This window comes from Phoenix dactylifera, chromosome 16, assembly GCF_009389715.1.
Source record: "Phoenix dactylifera cultivar Barhee BC4 chromosome 16, palm_55x_up_171113_PBpolish2nd_filt_p, whole genome shotgun sequence".
Taxonomy (NCBI): domain Eukaryota; kingdom Viridiplantae; phylum Streptophyta; class Magnoliopsida; order Arecales; family Arecaceae; genus Phoenix; species Phoenix dactylifera.
The window spans coordinates 3,634,161-3,647,706 of NC_052407.1; the positions used below are offsets into that span (position 1 = coordinate 3,634,161).

General features: G+C 37.6%; 1 protein-coding gene across 3 annotated transcripts; it reads left to right on the plus strand.

The window, feature by feature from the left end:
• Positions 1-6,578: 6,578 nt before the first annotated feature.
• On the plus strand, positions 6,579-13,217 carry LOC103718776. Of its 3 annotated transcripts, XM_008807737.4 has the most exons (9): positions 6,579-6,738; positions 6,933-7,115; positions 7,583-7,806; positions 7,908-7,969; positions 8,909-9,133; positions 10,133-10,256; positions 11,803-12,134; positions 12,257-12,398; positions 12,673-13,217. In XM_008807737.4, the coding sequence occupies exons 1-9, from the start codon at positions 6,729-6,731 to the stop codon at positions 12,910-12,912; spliced, it is 1,542 nt and encodes a 513-aa protein (XP_008805959.1). In that variant the 5' UTR covers positions 6,579-6,728; the 3' UTR covers positions 12,913-13,217. The 3 variants fall into 3 exon arrangements, with proteins under 3 accessions (XP_008805959.1, XP_026664955.1, XP_026664954.1); XM_026809154.2 differs by lacking the exon at positions 6,579-6,738 and having other exon boundaries at positions 6,760-7,115; positions 12,278-12,398; XM_026809153.2 differs by lacking the exon at positions 6,579-6,738 and having other exon boundaries at positions 6,763-7,115.
• Positions 13,218-13,546: the final 329 nt, after the last annotated feature.

Sequence of the window (13,546 nt, forward strand, 5' to 3'; positions counted from 1 at the left end):
TTTTCAAACTCAAAATAGTACTATAGGTGCCAACTTGAGTTTGAAAACTAGATCACGAATGTACCTAGAAACTAACCTACTAGATCAAGAGCTGAAGTAGCAGCTTAGAAACTAACGTGATACACTAAGAACTGACATAGCAGCACAGAGGATGATATGGTGATAGATCAAGAGTTGATGTGGCAGTATATAACCTGATGTGGCAGAATAGAGCCTGATGTGGCAGACCATGAGCTGTTATAGCAGCTTAGAAGTTAATATAACAGATTAGGAGTTGATATAACAACTCAAAAACCGATATGACAGGCTGATGTTCCAAAACCAATGTGACAATACAGAATTTGATATTGTAGAATAGAAGCTGGCATAGCAGCTTAAAAACTGATGCGACAGACTAAGAAGCTTACGTAGCAAACTGATATGTTTGATAATGTTGACGTAGCTAACTGACACAGCAAACTAATGTGTCTACTGACACAGGTGACTAACATAGCAGATTGGTGTGCCTGACTAACGTGACATACTAACATATCTGTCAATGTGGCTGATTGACTTATCTGATAATATGACTGCGAGAAGACACATAAAAGATGATAGTTGCAGCGAGAACAGAGCTTAAAGAGAAGACAACCGAAGGTCGACAATCCTCGTAGACAAAGGCACCATGGAAGAGAAGCAATTGGCTGATTGACTTGTCTGATGATGTGGCAACAAGAAGATATATAAAAGATAACAGTTGCAGCGAGGATAGAGCTCAAAAAGAAGGTAACTAAAGGTCAACGATCCTCGTAGATGGAGGCACCATGGAAGAAGAGCAAATAACTTTGAACTGGATGGTGAAGGAGCCGAAGGCAGCAAATAAAATTGGAGGTAGAGAGAATGGGACTAAGCAATAGTAAGGAAAGACGACCAAAGATTTAAAGCTGAGGAGACAGGCGATGGTGAGAAGCAGCGGATCCATAGAAAACAAAAGATCTTTGGATATTAATCTACCATAAATAGAGAATATGCAGATCTGCTAATGAGAACAATATTGATTCATTAGGAAATAGAGGATCTGCGGAGAAACAGAGTATCTATAGATTGACCAAAAAATAAAAAATTTTTGAGTATTAATTCATCCAAAAATAGAAATTGATAGATTGGCAATAGTGGTCTTCAAAGATTCTAAATACGGCAACTGTGGCTATAACAAAGGCGGAAGAGAGAGTGGCAGCAATTAGGTGATTTGTGGTTCTAATACCATGTTAAAATATTTGCAGAAGAAGAGAAAAACAAGAGAAAAAGCGAAAAAAATGATTTTATTTCTTTGTTCTGTCACATTCGGTACATCTCAGGAGTTATATATACTCGTATATAAACTCAATACAAGAAAAATAATATAGACTGATATAAAATTATGTTAATTAAAAAAACAATACTCGCTGATATAAGGTGCTATGTAATTCCTAAAATTACTCTAATAAGATCGTGCTAACAAAGAAAAATAATACTAATGATACATGATCACACTAACAAAAAAAAAATAATATGGATTAATACAAGTTATTATGCGATTTCTAAAATTATGCTCACACCTGGACCTATTAGCTGTCAACCTCAACATGAGCCTCTTAAATCCTATTCATGTTGTTTTGATTTGGATGTGGCACGAAGAACTCAGTGCGGCAAATTTGATTTTCGGATTATTCGGTCAATGGCAAGGCCTGTTTGGTCTGTCTGATCTGTTACGCGGTGGACAATATGGCATCAGCTATTTTGACCGAAAATTTTCCTTTCCAAATTAATGCTTAGATACAATTGTTTCATCCGATAATTTTAGAATCTCGTGATGTAGAATTCATAAAGTTATGAACATTAAAAAGAAACACCTGTAATATATATATATATATATATATATATATATATATATATATATATATATATATATATATATATATATATATATATATATATATATATGGATGAATCGAAAAAGATTGTATAAAAAAAAAAAACTTTTTGAGTTTGGCTACCAATCACCCATCCGATACCACCGAGGTGGTAGCACGGTTGGAACGGGGCCAAGATTCCACCGGAGTGGCCTAAATTCGAAATGCGCGGGTGTCGATTAAATGCAAAGATCGGATGCCTCCCGTCTGGTTTGCCCAGTAGAGACGTCATCTGGTCTGCCGGTACTGGAGTAACGTACTCACACGTGAAAGAAGGTGCCACGTTGGTGAGGCTCCCCACGGGTCGGAGAGGGTATGAGTGTATTGTCTATCCACATTGGACATTTTCTGGTGAAAGAAAAGCCCAGTGGGGACTGCTATACTGGTGGAGTTTATTCCGCGCCAATCACCCATCCGATCACCAAATATTGGGCTAATGCGGAAGTTGGGAATTGGTATGGTACACAGGCAGGTCAATCGTATCAGTCGGTCTCTATTTATCACTGGTTACCATTTTGGATCGGTGATCCGGAAGGCGACCTCTTGCGTTTACTTTTTCTTTGAGTTTATTCTCTGCAGATCAAGTTGGTCTACTTGATAAGTAAAGACCCATGATTGGTTTACCATGCGTATCCCATGATTAAAGTGCAGCACTAAAACAGTTGAGTTCAATGATTGCCAATTAATATATTTGGCTTCCCAAAATTATCCCATGTTTAAAGTGTGGCAGTAAACTACAAAGTTCGTTGATTACTAATTAATCACGCAAATGTGGTGGAAGACAGCTGGGCGAGTGGAAAGAAAAGAGGTCGCTCAAGTTTGATGCCAACTGGAACCTATAATTAATTTATAACCAGACTCGTAACTAATTTCTAGCAAATGTATGTAGATTTCTAACTTTTGATAGGAGATTTGAGAAAGTGTTTCTATATTCAAAACCTTATTTTGATATAACAACTCAGAACCTTACTCAAAAAGATTAGTCGGAAGGTATTATTTAATTTGTTGGGACTATATAAGTACCCAAGATCTATCCAATAAATAACCGATGTTACTTTCTTCGTTTAAATCCTGATGTCCTCATCAGGCTAAGATTCAAATTCATTTAAATCTAATCACAAGCATCACAATCGGTCTGTGGTCAGTCTCAATAAATCTGTGTTGCAGTGTCTCCTATTTCATATAGATTATGGGTCGGATCCGCTCTAATACTATTTATAAAAAATACAGAACCTCATCAAAAAAAAGCTAATCGAAAAGTATTATTTAGATTTCTCACATTTTGAAGTGTGCATTTAAAACTCTGTTAAAAATACAGATCTCAAAGAATATGTAATAATGGCATTAATTTTATATATATATAAGAAAAATTTAAGAAGGCTCTAGCAAGGATAGATATCTTAGTTTCTATAGGAGGTTGTAAAAAAAATTGTTAGTAAATATATGAAAAAGTTTAGAATAACATCAAAAATAATCCTTGATCAATGAGGATTTATAAAGTCAACCACCAAGAATCGAGAAGAGTCTGGATGGTTAAAATCTATCCCTTGCTATCACTTCTAACTAGTTTGAGACGGTTTAGCGGCCCGTGTGAGGTCAATGTAGTGACCTGAAGGTTTCTTGTCCTGAAAAAACCTTCGGCGAGGGAGGCAGATGCCTCCAAGGCCAAGACAGCAAAGCAGAATTAACTCGTTGCTTGTAGCAACCGCCATCGAATTTGGACGGTGATGGAGGCCCGCATGCTTATGACGTGTCCTTCCGTGTACCGCACTCTCTGCTCGTCAGCCGATGTCATGTGGTTGCACGATCCCCAACAGCCCTTCAAACCCTTTTACGGTGGACGTGCTCTCACTATTTTTTTTTTTTTAAAATACAGCGGCAATTCACACAGCTTGAGTACATCCGCTGGAGTCAAAAAGAAATAGTCGACGCAAATGTGATACAAAGCAACCCAGCTGTACTATTTACGTTTCGTTCAACATAGATAGCTTGAAAAGCTGCAAGCCCTCCCATAATCTTATTTATATCTGCAAAAGTAGGTGTCTGCTCAGACGCATGCCTATCAATATTTTTTTGAATCCAATCGATCACCAAAGCTGCATTACCTTCAAGATGGATACAATCCGCCTCGAGAGCCAATCTGGCAAAAATAATGCTCTCTTATGCAGCTATCAACTCCGCATCACTTATGGACTCATTGAAGATGTACTGTCCTCCGGCTGCAATAAGCTTGCACTTATATTTCTGATCACAAAGCTCACTCTATCTCTGCCATCAGTGATATTGTCATCAAAATTAATCTTGAGAAGAGAGCTCTCAAAAAATCATAATGGACACAAGCTAAATAGACGCTCCAAATATCTCTGGCCGTCTCCAGCACCGATGCAGCAATAGTATCCATAGTCTCTCTTGCATGGAGTAAAGCCGTCTTAGGAACTTTTGTCACGTGCCGTTGAAGTAGAAAAGTAATTGAGAGTACGGCAACTCTCCTAGCCTTCTCCATCACGTGCCCGGCGTCTTGGGGTTTTTCATATTTTTTTGCCACCCAGGCGCTCGCCGTGAGGCTACGAGCTTGCTTGAGCATTTCATACCCACGTAAACAATTTTCTTTTAATAAATCTTGTCTTGCGTCCCATGGTTAATGGAAGCGTTTGCAGCTATTGCAGGAACTCTCCTTGAACTACTAAACACGTGGCTCTCCTTTTTTGCCTTTTTGAAAAAAAATCATATAAAAATTGGAGCAATTTTAGGTCTTGCATTTAAAATAACAATATTTCTTTTGTCAATACCTTGTGCATGTTCCAGGAGCATAAATTGGGTGCGGAGATTTCCAATGAAAACGACAAATGAAGGCACAAATGAGATTATCTAAGGATTTTTATGAGGGTAAACGATCTGCATTCCCATTATCCCAACAAGTCATTCCTTTTATTTATTTGTCAAGTTTTTTTTTTTTTTTTGCTGAAGCAAATGATTCATATAGTTCTAGTATGGACACATCCAAAAACATCAAAAAAATAGTAAATCACGAAATGTTACAGGTAACTCTCTCTTTCCAACCCATAGGGCACCTCCAGAGTAATTGGCCATATATAAGGTCATGCAGTCCGCGGCTCCATTAGCCTCTTTGCAAAGTGCTTGACTTGGAATGCCACACAGCCATTAATCATGGTCCGGATGTTTCGAAACAGAGGGTGGCACCCACCCACGCTGTTAGTGTCTTTCTAGATTTAGTCAATTACCATAGCCGAATCATCTTCATGCATAACTATTCTACCCCGCATGGCCCAGACCAGTCCATGCCGCCCTAAGCTCAGCTTCCGAGACCGTCCAACAACCACATGATGTTCCAGCCTTCTTCCAAGGCAAGCGATGGATTATATGCACATGAGTTATGATATTACCTTGTCCCATGGCAAAAGGGAATTCTACTTGATATGGTTAACATTTTAACTATATATATACATCTGGCTGCATAATTTTTATCTTGTTAGTGTGATTATACACATACGAAGTTAACATTAGAATTAATATGGGCAAATTCATCAATAATTTTCAAGCAAGCCAAATCTATTATTATCTATTGCTACATTTTATGCCACCGTAAAAAAGGATGATTGCTAAACCTGTAGGGACATTCTGGCCGGCTAAATTTATAACGAGATAAGCATACATTTTATAACGAGATGAGCATACATGTCACATCCTTGAAATCAACCATCACTCACTAAGACAAGATTTAAAGTAAGGGCAATGCTCTGGGCACATATTAATTAGTCGGAAAAGAAAAGGCTAGCAATCCAGCAAATGATGTGGCTCACTCAAATTGTGAACTAGGTAACCGATTTTCTTTTTTATCCCATACTCTTCTGGAACAATCTGAAGCGTCTTCCTGTTTGGTGCTGCTCTGGAACACCCAATAACAATCTCATGCATGCTTCCAGTGTACCGCATGCTGAAAAAAGCATCAACAAAAACAAAATACGATGATTCAAGTAAATTACCTTGAAATACAAATCAAAGAACCACGTATACCAATTTTTTAATTTTTATTCTTATTTATCTATATTAGGAGTAAAGTAGATCCGGATCTATTTTCGTATCGAAATCTATCTGAATAAGAATAAAAATTTAAGTAGTCGACTAATATAGATAAATAGATATGAATATAGATAAATAACTAATCGAGTTGTATTCGATTTCATTTATAATTTTATTTAATTTTAAAAAAATTAATGACCATATTAACATACTATTAATTTGATTAATCATCAACTTAATAATATTTTTAATTTTATGGTTATAAAATTTAGTTATCTGATTTATATTTTAATATTCAATTTATATTTATATCTATTTAAAATAAATATTCAGCCATAATTTTTTTTTTTTTTTTTGCTAAACAAGAGAAAGAAGGGGTGAGAAGAACCTCACCCAGATAGCAACTTTCACTGGGCCTCTATTTTGCTGGAGAATGTTCGATACGAGCAAGAGAAGTTTTTACTGGGGCCCCTTTCCGTTGGCAGACAACTTTTTATTCACACCCTCCCCACTTATAAAAAGCCCTACCAACGTGACCAGATGGCGACTCTATGATGCCCGTACGTTTCGAATATGAGTCATTTGGGTAGAATACTGTAGTACCACCTCGGTGGTGCCGCATCATTTTTCGTTTCTATATAAAGGAAGGCAGGCTTAGCCTTGGCGGTTCTATCATCTCACCTAAGCTCGGTATCTCGATCTTTCTTTTTGTCCCGCACCTTCAACACCAACAGGTGTACATTTCGATCTAAAATCATGCACAAAGGTAAGCACTCTCTCTCCTCTTTTTCTCATTTTGGTTGGAGGAATTTGCCCCTCACAACCCCCACCCCTTCTCTCTCTCATCTTCTTCAGATCTTATGTCCTCTCCCTTCCTCTCTCTTTTACGGGCTTCCTCTTCAAATTCTTCTTCTTCCCTTGCTGAAGAATCTCTTATCCAATCTCTATCGCTCTTTTTAGATGCAGTCATTAAATTTATCCTCCTCCACATTGTCGCGGTCTCCTCGGCCGCTGCAATTGCCGCCGCGGTGGGCTACCGCCGCAAGAAACGGCGATCGGCGAGAGACAGTCGGCTGATGCCGAGGCTTGTTTTGACGGACTCCGGCCGGATCGAGGAGCTCGAGGGTTTCTCCCACTACGTCGGTAATTATTACACTACCAGATCTCTGCCCATTAAGTCTCATCTTCTTTTTTTTTCCCCAAGTTTTTTTGGAACACAATTCGGCAATGGGCCTTTTTAAGGGTTGATTGGTAGAAAAAGCTCCGTTCCATGGACTTCATCCATATAATTTTCCCCAAACATTTTTTTCTTCTTCCCTTTCCTCTCCCCCCTCTTCTCTTGGATGGGGTAGTTGGCGTCTTTTTTCTCTCTTTTTTAATTTAATCTTCCATGATGACGAGTGGTCCCACTCCTTAGTTTAGAAATCATAATTGGGAACTGTTCTTGCACCAGCATTGAGTTCCAAAAAAGTACATTTACTTCTATGTTTTTGCATGACAGTCGTACACTAATGGCGATATTTGCTTCAGATTTTAAATGCTGTGTTTTGAGGAGAAAACAACAATTTTTTTTTTCCAGTTCTAATGGTGATCTGATGATGTTTTGGCAGCCAGGCAGCTGGGTTTCAGGGACGTAAATGAATGTCCCCAGATGTGCAAATTAGCGTATAATTACCTGAGGAAAACCAAAGGTTGTGAAGACAACATATTTGCCTTCTTTGCCAGCGACCCAAATCCTGAAGCTGGGTATGTGAAGTTCATAGAGGAAATGGACAAGTGTATACTAGGCTATTTTGCATTTCACTGGGATCATGCCACTCTTATGATTACTAAGGTAAGACCAGATCAATCAACAAAAAGTTACCCCTTTTTTAATTTTGTTTCATCTATATTTTGATGTATTATTATCTGCTGGCTATTTAATTATTTCTATAGGTTTTGGCTGCTGATGGTGAACCCAAAAGAAAGCTCAAAGACTTGGTCATGGAGGCTACAAGGTGGGCACTGCTATGTTCCCTGTATATCAATAGATGATATAAACACAGGGAAACAATTGAGAATCAGTAAAGTTACCAACCAATTGTGACCTTAGAAATCATTATTTGTCTAATAGTAAGTACTGGGAGCTATATCCTAGGTCGGTACTGACTCTTCTAGTTTTCTAATTATTTCTTGCACTATATTAATCTAAATATGGATGCTTGAAGAGTTCACCCCAAAGACTCAAGAATATATCATCCAAGACTTGAAGTCATCTAAATAGCAAGATATGACTCTTAGGACAGTGCCACAATTTATATTATTCTTCCTACTAAAGCTGACAAAGGGATGATGAATTCCAATTCTTAGTCATATGGATATAAATTAATAGAAAGGCTTTGAAGACGGCAAAGAAAGATTCCATTAAATTAAAAGTTTTATCGTTATGCTCAGCTGGCACATTTGACTTTCATTACATATATTATTGCAGCTGATAAATAATTTAGTGCTAAAAGATGCCTAATATGTAACTGATAAATTTTGTACTCTTATGATTACTTGCACTAGCCAATAATGGGTCATGGCTTTTAAACTTTTGAGAATGCGGTGGTTGGAGATTTAATATTTGAATTTACAACTTCAATGGACAAAGTTTAAGAAACTTAATTAAATTTTGCTAAAAAGTAATAGAAATAGATTTGAATTTGTTTTGAATTCTTTGAACATTATAATTTGTCTATACTGCAATCATAAAACTTGGAACATGCTGCTGACACCACTTGCTGTGATTCTAATAAGTAATTGGGCATACCCAATAGATGTGGATCATGAATGTTGCAAATTTTTCATTAATGATGTGCCTAGTTTACTACCGATCAATAAGCAAATTCAAGAAATTGGCTCAATGACATGAAACATGAGTCGGTTTAGCATTGGTTTTGTTCATTGGGACATAGGAAACAGAGGTTTGAGAGGGTGACAAGAGACCTAAAGGTGGCAAGGGTGTTCTCTACATTGGTGGAGGAGATGAAAGCCATCGGGATCGCACCGCACGATGATTCCCGGTGCACGGACGTGATGGTCCCTGCAGCCCACTGCGACCGGAGCCCCGTTCTACTTCTGATGGGCGGCGGCATGGGAGCTGGCAAGAGCACTGTGCTTAATGACATACTTGCTCAGGAGTAAGTCCCTATTTGTTCCTTCCTCACTTTCCTCTAGTCTTGTTACTGTTAGATTAATTGTTGAATGATAAGTTGTCGATTTTGTCATTATCATGATTGCAATGCACTGAAATGGGCTGGAGCTGATTGTAGGTAAGTCGCCAGTTCTTCCTGCTCTCCTTTTTGACATCCTTTTTGCTTTTAGAGGACGTTCAGCCGTGTCTTGCGCTAGTTTCACTAATTGTCGCTTCCGAAAGGATTCCAACCGGCTCCCATTCAAGAAAGCTATGCAAGGAAATCAAGGGAAAGGGATGGTTGTGCTCACAATTAGAGTGGAAACTTATGTCGTGTGCCAACAATAAGCAAAGCTTTTGCATTTCTTAAAAGGAAGCAAGTGCGGCCAAGCTAGCTTCCATCATGCGACGAATTTGAGCTCCGATTTAACTTTTTGGACACGTTTGGTTCATGAAAAAAAAAAAATTTCGGACATATAATGCTTGAAAAAATAGTTTTCGTATAATTGATTAACTATAAAAAAAGTAGTACATTTTAGAATAGCTAATATTTAGTTGAGTATTTATTTCGTATAATTGATTAACTATAAAAAAAGTAGTACATTTTAGAATAGCTAATATTTAGTTGAGTATTTATTTTTCTGAGAAAGTTACGTAGAATATCTGTTATCTAATATTTGCTTGGGCATCTATTTTTTTGAGAAAATTACATAGAATATATGTTATGAAGCATCTTATCTCATGGCGGCATATTTTATATATATATATATATATTAATTCTCAGCCGGTGAAATTGGACTTTTCTATATTATACGTGTATTTTTTTCCATAAAATATAAAAATTTTATTTTTATGAAAAACTATTTTTTTAGATAACTTTAATCAAATATAAGAATTTTTTTTCTCGCAAACCGATCGAACCATGTACAAATAAATCCTTATAATCAATAAGATTCTTAATTTTTTTTGAGTAATTAAGGCAGTTGTACGTTTATTTTGGTTGCAGTGTGTTTTGGTCGAAGGCGAACGCGGTGAGGGTGGAAGCGGACGCGTTCAAAGAGACAGATGTCATCTACCGAGCCATCAGCTCCCGAGGACACCACAACGACATGCTCCAAACGGCCGAGCTGGTATACATTAAGACTTGCTTCGTCCTCCTCCACTTGCGTCTCCTCGGAGACATCCGATAAAACTTATTCCTTCACTCGCTATTCCCTTACGCAAATCCTACTCCCGGACCCCTATTCTAGATATCAAAGCCATTTCAAGTGGATCCCTGAGGATAAGACGGTAACGTTCTCCCTCGTCGGTATTCCCCTACTTCTGTAAATGGTGCGTGGTAGGACAAGTTTGATGAAAGCTTTTCCGCAAGAATGAAAAATAGTTAATTAAGGACCTAAGCTAGGAATAAAAAAATCCAGATACTGTGGTTAAATCTTAGAATATTATGCTAATATCCTCGATAGATATTGATGAATAAGCTTTCTTTGACATTTTTTTCTAAAAAATGTCGTGTAATATAATTAATGTAATATAGCATATAATATAATATACTGGTATTATATTGTCATTTTGGAGCTCAAATTCAAACCTAAGTAGTGGCTAAAAGCTGCTATAAATTCTCAGAAAAGCATATCATACCTCATAGTTATCAATTATGAATTACCCATTTTTTAATGGCAAAGTATATGTAAATTTATATAATGCAAAAGAAAAGATTGACTTTGTCTCTCATTTACTCTCTCCCTCTCTCTACTATTCCTCATGGGGTGGAGAAAGGGATAATTGCGAGAGATCTCCATTCAGCCTAAAATATTTTGATTTTAATTTTATAGATATAAGGCTTGTGATTAAATATAAAAATAATTATTATACTAAAAAAATAAAGATAACAAATTCAAATTGGACTTTGCCCAATTCTTCTCTCTCTCTCTCTCTCACACTCACACACAAAAAAAAAATTGCTGAACCATAAAATGTATGATCATGTCGTAAACTATGGGATATAATTTGGGTCATTTGGTCCAATTGTCAAGAACTTTACTGGTTTAATAGCCTGACACCTTCAATAATCATTAATTTTCAATCCTTTTTAATATTAAAAAATTAGTTAAATTATCTTACATCCAAAATCTTTCGCAAAATCGTGCATCTGTTTGTTTTTATTCCCTTGTGTGGGCATACACATTGGTGATTGCAGATAGCCATATTAGATCAAAATCAAAAACAATAAATTCTGTTAACATTTAGGGCTATAATCCTTTTACAGCATATTAGGCGATTCGAGTACAAGTTTTCTGCCTTTGTTTTTCTGAAATATGGCTTGGAAAATGGCAGGGCAGCAGACTGAGTAGATTCAAAATAATTTGAATTTGTTTAGCCCATGAAAACAAAACCTTTTAGCACCATGGGTCTGAATTCTGAAGCCTTCTTAAAATAAGCACTGAGTAAACATCCAGCAGCCATGAACCCTAACCATTACATTCCAATATACGAAACTACATTGTGGGGTGCTACGTCGGATATTCCTTTTATTTTTAACATATTTTATTTTTTAATTCACACAAATGTATTTTTTCTAGATTAGTATGAATAAATTCTGATATTATCGAAAAAGGAAAAAAATAAGCATTACATTCCAAACAAAAACCAGGCTGATATGAAAGGCTGCAACAGGTGCACCAATCTTCGACGGACGCTGCCTCCTCCCTCCTTGTGACCGCACTCAACGAGGGCCGGGATGTGATCATGGATGGCACGCTCTCATGGGAGCCATTTGTCGAGCAAACGATTGCCATGGCTAGAGCCGTCCACCGCCAGCGCTACCGAATGGGGGTCGGCTACAAGGTCGCCGAAGATGGGGCCATCACTGAGAATTACTGGGAACCAGTCGATGATGACGACGGCAATAACCATGACAGCAGTCAGCCCAGCAAGATGAAGCCTTACCGGATCGAGCTGATCGGAGTTGTTTGTGATGCCTATCTTGCAGTAGTGAGAGGTATCAGGTAAAATTCTTACTACAAAAAGAAGCCAGCCCAAGCTCAGCCCATAACCCTATAGCATCATTGTTAGATCCACTCATTCTCTTGTGGTTGCTTGGCCAACCTTGGTTGTGGAATAATGATAGGAGAGCGATAATGACAAACAGAGCCGTGAGGGTGAAGTCCCAATTGAAGTCCCACCAGAGATTTGCAGACGCCTTCCAAAGATACTGCGAGCTTGTAGACAACGCCAAGCTCTACAGCACCAACACTTTGGGGACCCCCAAGGTCTGCTCTCCTCTTCCATGATTTTCCTTGTGTCAAACCAGCAACTGTGAATGATCCTGGAAGTTGGCCTCTAGACTCCAAAAACTCCAACTATTAGCTCGAGCATGCATCTGAAGACTGAAATGGAAGCAAGATAAGATCTAAATTGCTCGAAAGATAGTTAGCTAGCTTACAAGGATTTGAACTCGCAACCTCTAGTAATTACAATGTGATACCATGTTATGCCTATCGGTCTTGAGATGTCGATTTAAGTTTCATTGTGTTGTTGTTGCAGCTAATAGCGAGGAAAGATGTGGACACAGACTTGCTGGTGAACCATCGAGAATTCGGGTGCGTGGAGAAGGTGAGCAAATTGAATGCGGAAGCTACCTCGATCTACGAGCTCTATCCTTGTGGGGACACTACCTGCGGATCTCGCTCCATTTGGGATGACATAGTGATGTCGCCATCGAGGGAACTGATCCAGCGAGAACTAAAAGCAGCAGTTCAGATGATCGAGAACCACACCTCGTGACCTGGTCGCCGTGAAGACCCTCACCAGGTCCTGGTTGGTGTCATGTTGTCTCATTTGCCGAGTGTATTTATGTCCTTTATTTACGGATTTACTTAATGGTTCTTTAAGTTTATCCACCTTTTCACAAGTCCTAAGGCATTCCAAAGTCATTGTTGAACGTTAAGGGGGCGTTTGGTAACCCCAACAGGATCACCACGGTGATCTAAGATCTCCGGTGATCCGAATGCTAGGATGATTTGATCCCCAGTGATCTAAGATCAATGTGTTTAGTAGGCCATGGTCCAGTGATTAAAAATTTTCGAATATTCATAAGTAACTTGTTTGGTATGGTACGGGGATCCAAGATCACCGACCACATAATATTATAAATATCTCTGATATATCTTAGATGGATTTTTTATGTGTTTTTAATTCTCATGATCAAAAATGTAAGTCAATATGCTAATTCCTATAATAGCTCCATAATTTTGTCACATATTCTACTTTTAGTAGCCCTTATCATATATTTATTAATCATATAAAATATATTATAATAAATTATTAATATATTTATCAATATATTAATTATTAATATATTCTATAAAAATATATTTATTACTCCTATAAATTATTAATATTGTAAAAATATGTTATT

What these genes read in the sequence shown, in the direction of transcription:
- LOC103718776 (XM_026809153.2), top strand. Translation starts at nt 6,833, where the DNA reads ATGTCCTCTCCCTTCCTCTCTCTTTTACGGGCTTCCTCTTCAAATTCT. An exon ending in AATGACATACTTGCTCAGGA is followed by an intron (nt 9,134 to 10,132) that starts GTAAGTCCCTAT and finishes TTTTGGTTGCAG; the next exon opens with TGTGTTTTGGTCGAAGGCGA. An exon ending in ACACTTTGGGGACCCCCAAG is followed by an intron (nt 12,399 to 12,672) that starts GTCTGCTCTCCT and finishes TTGTTGTTGCAG; the next exon opens with CTAATAGCGAGGAAAGATGT.